Below are 14,326 nucleotides of genomic sequence, written 5' to 3'. Positions count from 1 at the left end.
GCCTGACCTGCTGCGCTTTTCCAGCAACATAATTTCAGCTCTGATCTCCAGCATCTGCAGTCCTCACTTTCTCCGCTCAAAGATCAGCAAGGCGGCTTTTGTGTGGAGCCACAGAAAATGGGGGAGATACTAAATGAATATTTTGCATCAGTATTTACTGTAGAAAAGGATATGGAAGATATAGACTGTAGGAAAATTGATGGTGACATCTTGTAAAATGTCCAGATTACAGAGGAGGACGTGCTGGATGTCTTGAAACGGTTAAAGGTGGATAAATCCACAGGACCTGATCAGGTGTACCCGAGAACTCTGTGGGAAGCTAGAGAAGTGATTGCTGGGCCTCTTGCTAAGGTATTTGTATCATTGATAGTCACAGGTGAGGTGCCAGAAGACTGGAGGTTGGCAAATGTGGTGCCACTGTTTAAGAACGGCGGTAAAGACAAGCCAGGGAACTCTAGACCGGTGAGCCTGACCTCAGTGGTGGGCAAGTTGTTGGAGGAAATCCTGAGGGACAGGATATACATGTATTTGGAAAGGCAAGGACTGATTCGGGATAGTCAACATGGCTTTGTGCTTGGGATATTATGTCTCACAAACTTGATTGAGTTTTTTGATGAAGTAACAAAGAAGATTGATGAGGGCAGAGCAGTAGATGTGATCTATATGGACTTCAATAAGGCGTTCGACAAGGTTCCCCATGGGACACTGATTAGCAAGGTTAGATCTCATGGAATACAGGGAGAACTAGCCATTTGGATATAGAACTGGCTCAGAGGGTGGTGGTGGAGGGTTGTTTTTCAGACTGGAGGCCTGTGACCAGTGGAGTGCCACAAGGATTGGTGCTGGGCCCTCTACTTCTTGTCATTTACACAAATGATTTGGATGCGAGCATAAGAGGTACAGTTAGTAAGTTTGCAGATGACACCAAAATTGGAGGTGTATTGGACAGCGAAGAGGGTTACCTCAGATTACAACAGGATCTGGACCAGATGGGCCAATGGGCTGAGAAGTGGCAGATGGAGTTTAATTCCGATAAATGCGAGGTGCTGCATTTTGGGAAAGCAAATCTTAGCAGGACTTATACACTTAATGGTGTGGTCCTAGGGAGTGTTGCTGAACAAAGAGACCTTGGAGTGCAGGTTCATAGCTCCCTGAAAGTGGAGTCGCAGGTAGATAGGATAGTGAAGAAGGCATTTGGTATGCTTTCCTTTATTGGGGTCAGAGTATTGAGTACAGGAGTTGGGAGGTCATGTTGCGGCTGTACAGGACATTGGTTAGGCCACTGTTGGAATATTGCGTGCAATTCTGGTCTCCTTCCTATCGGAAAGATGTTGTGAAACTTGAAAGGGTTCAGAAAAGATTTACAAGGATGTTGCCAGGGTTGGTGGATTTGAGCTATAGGGAGAGGCTGAACAGGCTGGGGTTGTTTTCCCTGGAGCATCGGATGCTGAGGGGTGACCTTATAGAGGTTTACAAAATTATGAGGAGCATGGATAGGGTAAATAGACAAAGTCTTTTCACTGGGGTTGGGGAGTCCAGAACTAGAGGTCATAGGTTTAGGGTGAGAGCAAAAAGATATAAAAGAGACCTATGGGGCAACCTTTTCACACAGAGGGTGGTACGTGTATGGAAGGAGCTGCCAGAGGATGTGGTGGAGGCTGGTACAATTACAACATTTTAAGAGGCATTTGGATGGGTATATGAATAGGAAGGGTTTGGAGGGATATGGGCCGGGTGCTGGCAGGTAGGACTAGATTGGGTTGGGAATCTGGTCGGCATGGACAGGTTGGACCAAAGGGTCTATTTCCATGCTGTGCAATTCTATGACTCTATGAGCTAGCCAGTGCTAGTTCTATAGTTTAGGATTTACTTTCTGAATGCCTGTAGATTGAAAAACAGGTATTTGACATGTTGTGCATTTCCAGTTTTTTTCATTATAGCTCTAGCTAAATAGAACAACTGCACACATTTCCAAGTCAGAATATTTTGAAAAAAAATCTTATTGCAAAGTTTGGATTTCAACTACAGACACTGGTTTGAAAAGTATAATTTGTTAACTGACTAACCAAATGCAAGGTTTCAAAACGTAGAAATGTGCTTGTGAACATTGAATCTAACTGTGAAATGTCTCTGATTACAGGTAATAGGTCAGTGTCTAAATATCATCAAACAGAAACCTCGATTGCATTCACAACCAGAAAAACATGCTGTCCTGAGAATGTAAACTTGGAGAATGGCACATTTCACCAACTCAATGATTAAAGATGAGCAGCTGCTGTAACGAAAAGCAGCACAGGCTAAAATATTATTTATAGTGATTAAGTATTGCAGAGCATGCTCAAAGAACCAATCTAGCTAATATGCTCTTAAAGAGGCTAATTAAAAATAAACATTATCTTGATCCTACAGTGTTCCTGTTTGTTTATTGCAAAAGGTGTGCCTGGCTTACAGCAACAACCTAAGTACTTAGTATCCCAAACCATTCAAGGTTTCAGTGTTGGGAATGGAGTAATTTTCATATTAATACAAACATCATAATGTCAGGTAGAACGCAACTGCTTTCAGCTGCAAATCATGTGCAATATCAATGTGTACTAATTCTAACCTCAAAAGAACAGCTTCTGCACAGTGTGGTCTCAGTGAAGTGACCATTGCTCACCAGCCTGTTAGGAGTTAAAACCCTAGCATTGACAAACAGCTTTGTATCCTCTTTGGCCACAGGTGAGGTCCCAGAGGACTGGAGAATAGCTAATGTTGTCCCATTGTTTAAGAAGAGTAACAAGATAATCCTGGAATTTTACAAGCCTGTGAGCCTCACGTCAGTGGTAGGTACATTATTGGAAAAGATCCTCAGAAGCAAGATCTATACGCATTTAGAAGCAAATGGATTTATTAGCGACAGACATGGTTTTGTGCAGGGGAGATAATGCCTCATTAACCTGATCAAGCTTTTTACGACAGTGATGACGATGGTTGAGGGAAAAGTAGTTGATATCTAAATGGACTTCAGTAAAACCTTTGACAAGGTCCCTCATGGCAGACTGGGTGAAGTCATATTGTATCGGGGTGAGCTGGCAAGATGGAGACTTAGAGTAATGGTGGAATGATACTGTTTGGAATGGTGGATTGTGACTGGTGTTCCACAGGGATCAGCTGGGACTTCTGCTGTTCGTGATCTATGTAAATGATTTGGAGGAAAATTTAGCTGGTCTATTAGTGAGTTTGCAGATGATGTAAGGATTGGTGGATTGGTGGAGTTGTGGATAGTGTGGAGGATTGTCCAAGGATACAACAGGATATAGATTAGTTGGAGGCATGGGCAGAAAAATGGCAGAGGGATTTTAATCTGGACAAATGTGACATGATTTGGAAGGTCAAGCACAGGTGGAAATTACACAGTGAATGGTAGAACCCTTAGGAATATTGATCAGCAAAAGGATCTGGTGTGCATGTCTACGGATCACTGAAGGTCAAAGCACAAGTAGATAAGGTTGTAACAAATGCTTATGCTATGCTTGCCTTCATTGGAAGACGCATTGAGTATAAGGATACACAAGTTATGCTGAAGCTTTATAGAACTTCAGTTAGGCCACATTTGGAATATTGCGTACAGTTCTGGTCACCACATTCCCAGAAGGATGTCGATGCTTTGGAAAGAGTACAGAAAAGGTTTACTAGGATGTTGCCTGGTATGGGGAATTTAGCTATGAGGAAAGGTTGATAGACTGAATTTGTTTTCACTGAAACATAGCAGGTTGAGGGATGACCTGATGGAAGTATATAAGATTGTGAATGACATGTATAGAGTGGAGGCTTTTTCCCAGGGTGGAAGGGTCAGTTACTAGGGGACATGTTCAAAGTGCAGGAGGGAGGTGATTTTTAAAAGAGATGTGCGAGGCAAGTTTTTCACATCCTGCAAGAGGAGGTGGTGGAAGCAGACAATAGCAGCATTCAGGAAGCACCTGGATGAATACATGAATAGGAAGGGGATAGAGGGATACGGATCCTGTAAGTGAAGACCGTTTTAATATGGAAGGGCAAAATGTGTTGGCACAGGCTTGGAGGGCCAAAAGGCCTGTTCCTGTGCTGTATAGTTGTTTTTCTTTGTACCAACAATGAAGGGTCAGTGAAGTAATCCCTGTCCGTAAGTTATCAGTCTGAATGTCTTCAATGTTTTGCCAAAGATTTCTCATTTGTTTATTAACTTGATGATTTATAAAGATGTTGCAAACTTGGCAGATTTTAAAATGAAAAAGAATTGATGTCACCTTTTCAGTCAGGTGTTTTCCACCTATTCGGGGATAGATTTGAACTAAACCAACTTTTTCCAATGCAAAAGGTGAAAAGTTGTCCTGGAGTATTTACAATTAAGTTATTTCTTCCATTATCATATAATGCACAGCTTCACAAGTGAACAGCTTTTGATTGGAGGAGCAGCTCTTTGCAATATCTTCAGTTACACTTCCCTATATTGCAAACAATGTTTGGTGGATCACAAAGGATCCCTCAACATATGGGTCATCTGTTAGTCAAATCTAGAATACAGATTTTTTTTCTGGACAGTGTAGTTTAATCTACAATTCTACTCCCTTTAATTTACAGAACAACCTTGATTATCTGAACGAGATGGGCGTGGAGTATTTTGTTCGGATTGTTTGGATCACAGATTGTTCAGATAACTGATAATGTTTTTGTGGGACCTTCAGATCTTGTTCGAATAATCCGAAATTCAGATAATTGATGCACAGATAACCAAGGTTGTTCTGTACTGGTTATTCTGTAATTTAGAGCATTATAAAATACAATTATTACATCATATATTCTCTTTTGCCCTCTCTTTGCCTCTTCCCTGGAAGTATTGCTGTCTAGGGGCAACAAATACACAACTACTGCCAGGAGCCTATTCTTGCATAGAACTGAATTAGAAAATAAACAACAAACTTGGACTGTATCACATCTCCATTGAATGATATGTTCAATTGACATCCATGTATCCAGGTTGTCATTCTGCATCTAGCAATCAGAAGTAAGAACTCCAGTAGAGGTGGATGCCCTCTACTGTCCTGGCTGGCACTAATGTTGTTTATTTTCATAGAAAGAGTACAATTGAATAATAAAAGATGTTAATGTTGTGTGCATTCTTACCAAATATGCTCTGCTTATTACTAGCATCAAAATTTATAAAGATGTTCATTCTTCAAGACAAGATCTGGAACTAATTCTGTATTGTGAGCTTCATTTGCAATCATTTTCATTTAAAATTAAGAGTATTACTGAAATGATTAATTATTTTTAAGAGACCAGAAGTATCATCTTGATAAAACCTCTTAAGATTACTGGGCCTTGTGAGGAATAATTGTCCACCACATTACAAAAAGGCTCTGTTTATCAAGATTGCGCACATACACAAATGTAGGTCAGTAGTAGACAGCAAAATCAGAAGATTTGATGTGCACCAATTAAATCTCTTATATAGTCAAAGGACATTGAGTTCTTAATCAAGGCTGTATTTAGTGGGAATGTTGACTTGGCACAGTTGAGTTTCCAAAATCATATGCTTGTTGTGTATTTTCATGCATTTATCCTCCTGGCCTATATCTCAGTGAATTCACTTTTTGAGTTTATCCTCTTAACTGCACAAAAAAAATGTTTCAATAAGTGCCTTGTATTCATTTTATACTTTGGTGTAGAATAACTTCCCTTGAAAGAAATGAACCCTGCACAATAGTACAATTGAATACGTGGATTTTGAGAAAGTAAACAGAATCAGTGAAGAATGAAAGGAAAGACTTCCAGAGATCAGAGCCTTCTCAACGGTAAGGTCTGTATTAATGTTGTGGCATTAGGTGGGAAGGCAGACATGAGGTGGGGGCCTGAAATTAAATAGATGCAAAGGGGGCTGGAGATGGATAACGAAGGACTTGAGATATTAAGTAATGGAGGAAGTCATCAATTAGGGCTGAATGAGGACAGGGAGGAACATGTAAGAAGAGGAGGATATTAAATGGGGAAATAGGGTTGTAGCTTTGTGTTTAAGCGACGGACAATATTTTATGGAAAATGGAGCTGAGTGTGTAGCAGGCATTCATTATCAAAATAGATAAGATGCAGAGGTGAATCTATTAAGATGAACAGCACATCAAGGTTAAGTGATGTGGAGGATGGAATTGGCAGTGAAATTTTGTTAGGTGCAAAGTATTAATTTTAAACTTCACACTTCCCAGTGCCCATGTTGCAAAAAAAAATCTTATTTGCTTTTTACTATCAAACAGGTTTGAAAATGCAGAGGTAAAATATAGAGGACCCAATGTAAAGGAGGATATAATCAATAAAACAAAGAATTGCAGCTGCTGTAGATCTGTAAGCAAAACAGAAATTGATGAAGGGTCACTAGACTCAAAATGTTAACGCTGCTTTCTCCCCACAGATGCTGCCATATCTACTGAGTTTTTCCAGCAATATCTGTTTTTTGTGTGAGAATATAATCAACTTTGCTTAAAGCTCCAGAGCAGTGAACCAGAGCAATAAAGAACAGTGTATCAGGGCTGCAGACTTCGAATTTAATTTGACCAGAAAGGGATGTAGCAAAAACTAGATTTTGGAACTCAAATTGGAAATTGTTAAAGATGAGTTCAAGGAATATTGGAGGTAAATAGTACTGCAAAGAATTTGGAATTTAAAAGGTGCATTTTGAGGACTTGGGTTAGAATGTGAGTTTGGAAAGGGAGGAGAAAATGAGCAGAGAATTGTTCCACATAACAATGAACAATGACTAGGAAAGATACCTGAGCTTTTCAGAAAGCAGTGGAGAAAGGCTCAAAGATGCAGAGGTTTCCCAATGTAATAATGTTTGAAGATGGTAATGGAAATGAATAGGAAAGAAAGTGCTGATATGGGGCTGTGGTGAGATTTTTTTGTGAAGAGAAAACCAGTCATAGAGAAGGTATAAGAAACAGATTTTTGAGACTGAAATGTCCATAAGTTCTGAGTACTTAGTGATAGACATGAAGTGAAAGGGATACGTTCCATGTTTACATAACTCTAATCTATTGTATTGTGTCATATTGCTAGAAGGATTTTGTTATCATTATCTCAGGTTGATAATCACAGCTACGTACACTTTAGATCTTGAGGGCAAAATTTGTGTCAGCATGTTTTATTGATCACAACTTAAAAATAAAGCAACTTTGACTTTAATTTAATAACAAATACTCAGCTTTACAAAGTTAATAGGAGAAAGTGAGGACTGCAGATGCTGGAGATCAGAGTTGAAAAGTGGGGCATTTGCAAAGCGCAGCCGGTCAGGCAACATCTGAGGAGCAGGAGAGTCGATGTTTCGGGCGTAAGCCCCTTCATCAGAAATGTGCTGATTCCTGATGAAGGGCTTACGCCTGAAATGTCGACTCTCCTGCTCCTCGGATGCTGCCTGACATGTTGTACTTTTCCAGTGCCACAATAATCAACTCTACATAGTTAATGCCAATAATCACTTCCTAATTTTGATGTATATTGCAAAATACAGCTTAGGAATTAAGCTAATGTGATTTTTTACATGTACTAACATAACAGATAAAGTAAGGACTATGCTATTAACTTGTTGTTCTGCATACATTACTTTGTTTTACATTGCAGTATTTTTGTATGACCATAATATCAGTTATGCTAGGTACAAGATCATTATGGTTTGTACATTCCATGGAAGGTAACAGGGATGTTGGTCTCCACTTCTGCCCTGGCTATTTCATGGAGATCCTTGGCATCAAGAATCAAAAGGAAAGCAGGTTTTTGACCCGAACCTGGGCTTACAACCGAAGTCAGTAACACACCTGTTAACAAAAATTAAATAGTATTTTATAATAATATTTTCTTCTTAATTCAAACAATCTTTCATTGACTCAGCCTAGTATTTAACACTACTTCCACAAATTACTCACCTGCCCGTATTCATATGTGAAATCTAAGGCCCCATACAGGAAATCACATTCATACTGTTCAGACACAGCTCTGCACAGAGTTAACATGCTAAATGAGCTATCAAGATTTTTGACTAATTTTTATTCCCTCTTTGGAAAAAAAAGGAAAGATTTGGAAAGTATGAGATTCTACAAAGATTCATTCAGGAGTATAGATGAGAAGACTTCTGCAAAAGTTCCTATACCTGTGTGCCTTATCATACTTCAGCTAAGACTCTGATAATTGGAAATCTATTGTCATGCTCGAGAGGTTCTAAACTGAATTACTGAAATTCCACACAGAGAGCAGTTTGTAAAACATTACACTTATTCAAATCCAGAGACTTTAAGTTCAGATTGACGGAGTGTGTTACTGGGGAGTTAACTAATTAGAACTGAACAGCCCACCAGTCCTCTTAAGATTTCCATATTTTTCCCAATCAGAATTGCTCTGTCTGCTCGGCTATTGGTGTGCAGGATTATTTGGAGCCAAAAAGGAAGAATCCTGGGTTACAATGACAAATTCAACCTGATGTCCCTGCTTGTTTGATATGGGGAGAGCAGACTAGAATCTTCTAATATCATTCAAAATGTTGATGATAAACTGCAAAGCAAGCACCATGCTGTTGATTGATCTAATATTAATATTATACCATCATCTTCATCCATTGCATCTGGATGTGGAACAAAGATTGGTTCTGATGGATATGTATCTGGTTCCTGCCATAACCAGTGCTCTTTGGTTTTCACGTTTAACTTGTATATCTGCATGACAGAAAAATAGACATCAGTGGAAGCAAGTTCATTTTAGTCGAATGGTTAAAATTTCAACCACACTCATTAGTTTTTTTACCTTGTCTGGAATAAAGTGATTCAATCCCAGTCCATAAGCATATGTGTAGTCCTTTCCACTGAATTTCTGATAGTTAATTTGAGGAAATTCAAATGCTGTAATGTAGAAAATATTTTAATGCGAATTTTAAGAAGTCTCTCAAAGTGACTTGTCAGAATTATTTGCACGTCCTTTTATTAAAAGTGCATGTCACCTTGCCGAGGCCCTGAAAAGAGCACTTCTGGTTCCAGCCAAATTGTTCCATCTTGCCGAACTGTAGCAGTGGCAGTTGTGGTGTCAAGAGACACCAAATTTTTGCCATGTTCAACCTAAATAAGACACAATAAACAAGATATTGTAAGAAATGCACAATCTGATATAGTATTAACTGAGAAATCTTCATTTCAAGGTTTCTTAATAATGTTTACAGGTCTAAAGTTCTGTAAGAGCAATTTTGGTTGAACTACAGGTAACATCCTTGGAGAAAATGCATTGAGTGAGTGGTGGCATGTTGGCCTTTTCAAGGAAGTACAGGGACCTTACAAATGGAAGCTAAACCCAGTGAACAGTTTGGAATCCAAAGAGGTACTAATTTAAAATAAAATAAAACTTTGCATGGGAGCCAACTGATCTAGTATAGGGTCAGGGGTTAGGTGGGTGTCTCCACCTCTCCAAGGACAGGCAGTGACTACGTTCCTATCAGAATGGAGTAAACAGTGTAATGTAACCATAATGGTTTGTAAGTGGGGACCTAATTCTTTCTTAATACATGACTATAGACTGCTACCTTGAAACTAAATCATGTGAATTTGGATCACAATTTTTTCAGATCACAAAGGCCATTCTATAAATAAACACACATCATCAGGGAAATGAAAAGACACTCTCTTCATTCAGGTAAAAACATTTGGATTTTGGTGACAATACGGTAATGTTGTCGAAGCTTTTTATCATCTTGTACTTATCAGGCCAAACATAAAAATGCCAAATTTCAAACAACCAAAGCAAGTTATCCTATAGGAGAAAAAGGTACAAATTGGTTGACAAGTCACCTCTAATTGTCTAAGACATTGCCTTTTAGATAATAGTGGGAAATAAGAGATTCCCCAAGCATCTGGTTAATTAAAAAAAAGCATAAGATTTAAACTGTTGCTTTTGTTTGCAGAAAACAGGTTCTTGAGCTTGAATATTTGTAATTTCTGGCAAGTGAAAATGAGCCATGTTACAAGCTCGACTAATTACCGTAATTTTAGTTTGTTGATGTAGCTGTTAAATCATAAAGGATTGTTCAGTAACTACTGGCCAAATGGGGAGTCATATTTAACAGTAGATTCTTTGGGCATAGTTAACGTGAGCTGAGTGACTACAGTTTGCGCTCTTATCTATGTATTTGTACTCTAGAAACATGCTGTTTGATTTAGGTCAGGAAATCATTAGCTAACATACCTGGCATCAGACCATCATTGAAATTCATAAACTACATTGCTCAGTTGTGTGCAAGGTAGAACACTGCCTTTATATGGTATGTATATAATGCATATATTATACGTCAAAACCATTTTACTGTCCTCTATTTAGCTATAAGATTCTATGAGCTCTAACCTTAGCCTATTTTTTCATATGTAGGTTTATTTTAATCCCTTTGAAGGTGTAATTGATTTTAAGGATTATTTCACCGAAAGTAACTACTTCACATTTAGTCTTGGTGTGTGTGTGTCAGTGACCTATTCAACATGGAGGTTTTCACAATGATAAGTCATTCTTGCCTCAGCCAAAACCCAAATACTCTGAAGTCAGTATTCTTATGGTAAACAATTGGCTACATGTACTGAGTGCAAAGTACTTCAGCCATGGGATGGAGTAGGGCCTGCATTCTTCTTGCCTCTCTTCCCACCCCCCCTTGAGATCTTCGATCTGAGGAAGGTAAGCAGCAATGTAGGGAACTCTCAAAAGTTTAAATACTATGTTTGCCTACAACTATTCCACCTTCAGGTTTCAGGCTTCCAGTGCATTGCTTTGCTGTTTCAATTCCAAGTACATATTCCTACTATGGTGTTGGTCTGTGCTTGAGATGTGGAAGGGCCCTGAAAATTTCAAAGATTCCAAGGCCCCAGAAACAATATGCCATTCCCACATAATATATATAATATATATACACATATACAAGACACCAAACACAGGTTCCATGAACTCCACCTTTGATAGGTATTAATGTAAGCAAATACAACATTGGATAAAGCTCTGCAATCCATACCTTTCAGTTGCTCACTTCCTAAATGTCCATAAAGAAGGAACTATTTTTGATTTTCCGCTTTTTGATATTTAGGCTGACTATTAGCACTTAAATTGTCACCAAAATTATTTAAACTGAAATTAGATTTTGAACTTTCCTGCTTTACATAGGTCAATATCAGCTAAATGAGTGACCTAGAAACTTCCATTTACACACATTATAATTCAAGAATAATTATCTGGAAGTATTCTAGTTTGACCAAATGTCTTTCAATTTGGTTTTATTTTTTAAAAAGGAATATTAATGGGAGTCAGTCCAAATTTTTTTACATTAAGTATTAGCCTGTTGACTTCCATTCATAGCTTTATGTCAGAATCATAGAATCCCTACAGTGTGGTAGCAGGCCATTCAGCCTGACCCTCCTAGGAGCATCCCACCCTGACCCACATCCTACCCTATCCCTGTAATGTGTATGGCTAGCCCACCTAGCCTGCATATCTGTGGACACTATGGGCAAGTTAGCACGTCCAATCCACCCAACCCGCACATCTTTGAATTGTCAGAGGAAACTGGAGCACTCAGAGGGTACCCACACAAACACTGAGAGAATGAGCAAACTCCACACAGACAGCCACCCAAGACTGGAATCCAACATGGGTCCCTGGTGCTGTGAGGTAGTAGGACTAACCACTAAGCCACAGTGCCGCCCCAAAGCTTTAAGGAAAGCAGAAAATGCTGGAAATATACACCAAGTCTCAGCACCTTAAAAATATAGAAGATGGACAAATGTTTTGTTGTTAAAGTTTTTCCAGCATCTTAACTGTCTTCTGCATAACTGTTAAAAAGCCTGATGTACATCTCAATTTTATTGTCATATTTAAACTTTTCAGCACATCCTTTTCTCAAGTTAGCCCAATTCTTGCTCTTTTAGTGTATTAATGCCTTGGTTCGATGACCAAAATGACAACAAAAGCCTGTCAAAATTCATTTTAATTATGGATATTACGGTCTAATGATACATCCATTTGTGATAGATTCAGACTGAGAAGATAAATGCTTTTTCTCCTTAATATTCTACAATAATGAAAACTCACATTGTTTATGTCCAATGGTAGAACGTATCTCCTAACTTCTGGGTGAGGAGCCTTCCTCGCATTCACTTTAAGTTCTTCCCAGTTTTCACGTAAATTGGCAAGCCACAGGTAATTATATATGAACTCAAACCTGCATCAGAAATAATGCATTATTCTTTACAGCAGTGCACAAAGAGATAGAAAGTAAAAACAAGTTGCTAAGATAATGTAACTGTAAAACTTATCTAATAGATTGTATACGGTACACTTGCAAATCATTTGGGCATTTAAGATTAGTAACAGACATGCTAATACTAGAAAATGTAGTGGTAGTAGAAGGTGCAATAATTAAAATCAATGGTATATATGGTGAGAATTTATTTCTCCACAGTTACAAAATGGGAAGACGGTGAGTGAAAAGTTGACTTTTAACATGGAGGTTGGATTTGGGGTAGGGGTAGAGTGAGGGAGTGGTGGTGTAGGCAAAACTTTGCCATTGACCTGGACATAAAACATGGGACATATGCTATTAAGGGCCTCTTCACTGAATTCATAGTTCAGGCTGAAAAAAAAGCTGAAGTTGTAATGGCTGAACCATTGGAGAAGCCATGATCTAGCTCATTGCAAAGAGGAGAAAATTTACAGTTTGCGGTGCGTTGGAGAAGGCAAAATGAAAAAAAAAGACTGTCCCTGTGCTGTGATGCCGAGACATTCAATACCAGTTTTCAAAATCATGACTGGTTTTGTTTGATAAAATAAATACAGAGAAACTGTTTGCAGTGGCAGAAAGTTAAGGTGGGAGAAAGTGAGGACTGCAGATGCTGGAGATTAAAGTCGAAAGTGTGGTGCTGGAAGAGCACAGCAGGTCAGGCAGCATCCGAGGAGCAGGATTGAGGAAACTGTTGAAATCCACATTTATCCCGTGTGATTGCAGGGTTCAAAAGTGGAATATGAGGCATTCCTCCTCCAGATGTCAGGTGGTAACGATTTGGTGGTGGAGGAGGCCCTGGGTCTGCATGTCCTTGGAGTGGAGGTGGAGTTGAAGTGTTCAGCCACGGGGCAGTGGGGTTGGTGGGTACGGGTGTCCCAGAGACGTTCTCTGAAACGATATGCAAGAAAAGTTAAGGTGTCCAGATGGAATACATTTAAGGTAATGGACAAAAGGACCAGAGGCACCAAGACAAATATTTCTTGATTCGTGATCTGTTTTGCACTGCTTGAAAGGGTGCTAACCACAGATTCAACAGCAGTATTCAGAAGAGAGGTGGAAAACATTTGATACGAAAATGTTACATGAGTATGGGGAAAGAGCATGGGAATGGGATTTATTGGATAAGACTACAACGGATCGGATATACTAAATATCTTAATGATGGTTTGCATCATTCTGTGATTTATGATATGATTGGATAGCTTGCAAATACTCATTTTCTGGGCTCACACATAAACATGGCCAGGAGTGAGAAATCAAAGCCTATCCAATGATTGTGCTCTCCGTTATGAATCAACACCAACAGTATTGGTAAAAAGATTTGGAAAGGTGGAGTTTAACATAAATTAAAGTCAAAATAGACTTTTTTTTGCAACAACTCCAGATAATTAATTTAGATACCTACCCTTTCCAGGAGCATACATCAACAATAATAAAGCCACTATCTTCATAAGTGTTAATATGATGGAAAATATTAAATGCTGAAGTTCTGTAATTTATATTATAGTATTCACCAGTCTTCTTGTTTGCAACATGGAACCATGTCTGTAAAACATAAACTCTTATGACAAACTGTAATTCTTCTAGGTTCTGTTCAAAAATAACTATATTGTCAGGACAATATGGTCAGGAGGTCATAAACATTGTGTGGGCATAATGATGTGGAGAATAGGATCGACTTAAAATGAAACTAAGAAAGAAAAAGGAGAGATTAGGAGAAATTACACTCCTTAAAGAATTGCAGCTAGTTCAGAACAGTCCTGATAAAATGTCACAATTTGAAACATTAACTCTGTTTCCGTCTCCGCAGAAAAGTATCAATCATAATTCAAAATCCTACAGCAGTCAAATGTTTGTTTTTCCACATGATGAATAGTTACTTACTCCCATGGAATCATTTGATTCAAAGCAATCCATATAGGTAGTACTTCGAACGGTCCATGATGAGAGAAATTTCCACAGGTTAATTTTGACCGGTTGCTCCACAAATACAATGTAGTTTTCACACAAACCAAAACTGTTTGG

The 14,326-nt window shown here is 38.7% G+C and overlaps 2 protein-coding genes across 2 annotated transcripts in view; one reads left to right on the top strand and one right to left on the bottom strand.

Moving 5' to 3' along the window:
- The window catches only part of LOC122554404 (uncharacterized), an 85,471-nt gene extending 83,065 nt beyond the window's left edge, over positions 1-2,406 (top strand). Inside the window, exon 13 of the mRNA XM_043699369.2 lies at positions 2,141-2,406. Within this exon, the coding sequence (XP_043555304.1) occupies positions 2,141-2,224 (84 nt within the window). The 3' untranslated portion in view covers positions 2,225-2,406. The remainder of the gene's footprint in view (positions 1-2,140) is intronic.
- A 5,000-nt stretch (positions 2,407-7,406) lies between these two features.
- LOC122554402 (retinoid isomerohydrolase-like) overlaps positions 7,407-14,326 on the bottom strand; it is a 48,112-nt gene continuing 41,192 nt past the window's right edge. Inside the window, exons 8-14 of the mRNA XM_043699368.2 lie at positions 14,186-14,318; positions 13,707-13,846; positions 12,112-12,241; positions 8,999-9,113; positions 8,806-8,900; positions 8,606-8,717; positions 7,407-7,826 (exon numbers count right to left, since the gene is read on the bottom strand). Coding sequence (XP_043555303.1) covers positions 7,678-7,826; positions 8,606-8,717; positions 8,806-8,900; positions 8,999-9,113; positions 12,112-12,241; positions 13,707-13,846; positions 14,186-14,318 — 874 coding nt within the window. The 3' untranslated portion in view covers positions 7,407-7,677. The remainder of the gene's footprint in view (positions 7,827-8,605; positions 8,718-8,805; positions 8,901-8,998; positions 9,114-12,111; positions 12,242-13,706; positions 13,847-14,185; positions 14,319-14,326) is intronic.

This window comes from Chiloscyllium plagiosum, unplaced genomic scaffold (genome assembly GCF_037043375.1).
Source record: "Chiloscyllium plagiosum isolate Xiang-an unplaced genomic scaffold, Cpla_swu_hap1 HiC_scaffold_9, whole genome shotgun sequence".
NCBI lineage: Eukaryota > Metazoa > Chordata > Chondrichthyes > Orectolobiformes > Hemiscylliidae > Chiloscyllium > Chiloscyllium plagiosum.
The sequence above is the reverse complement of the archived record's forward strand: the minus strand, read 5'-3'. Positions and strand labels throughout refer to the sequence as shown.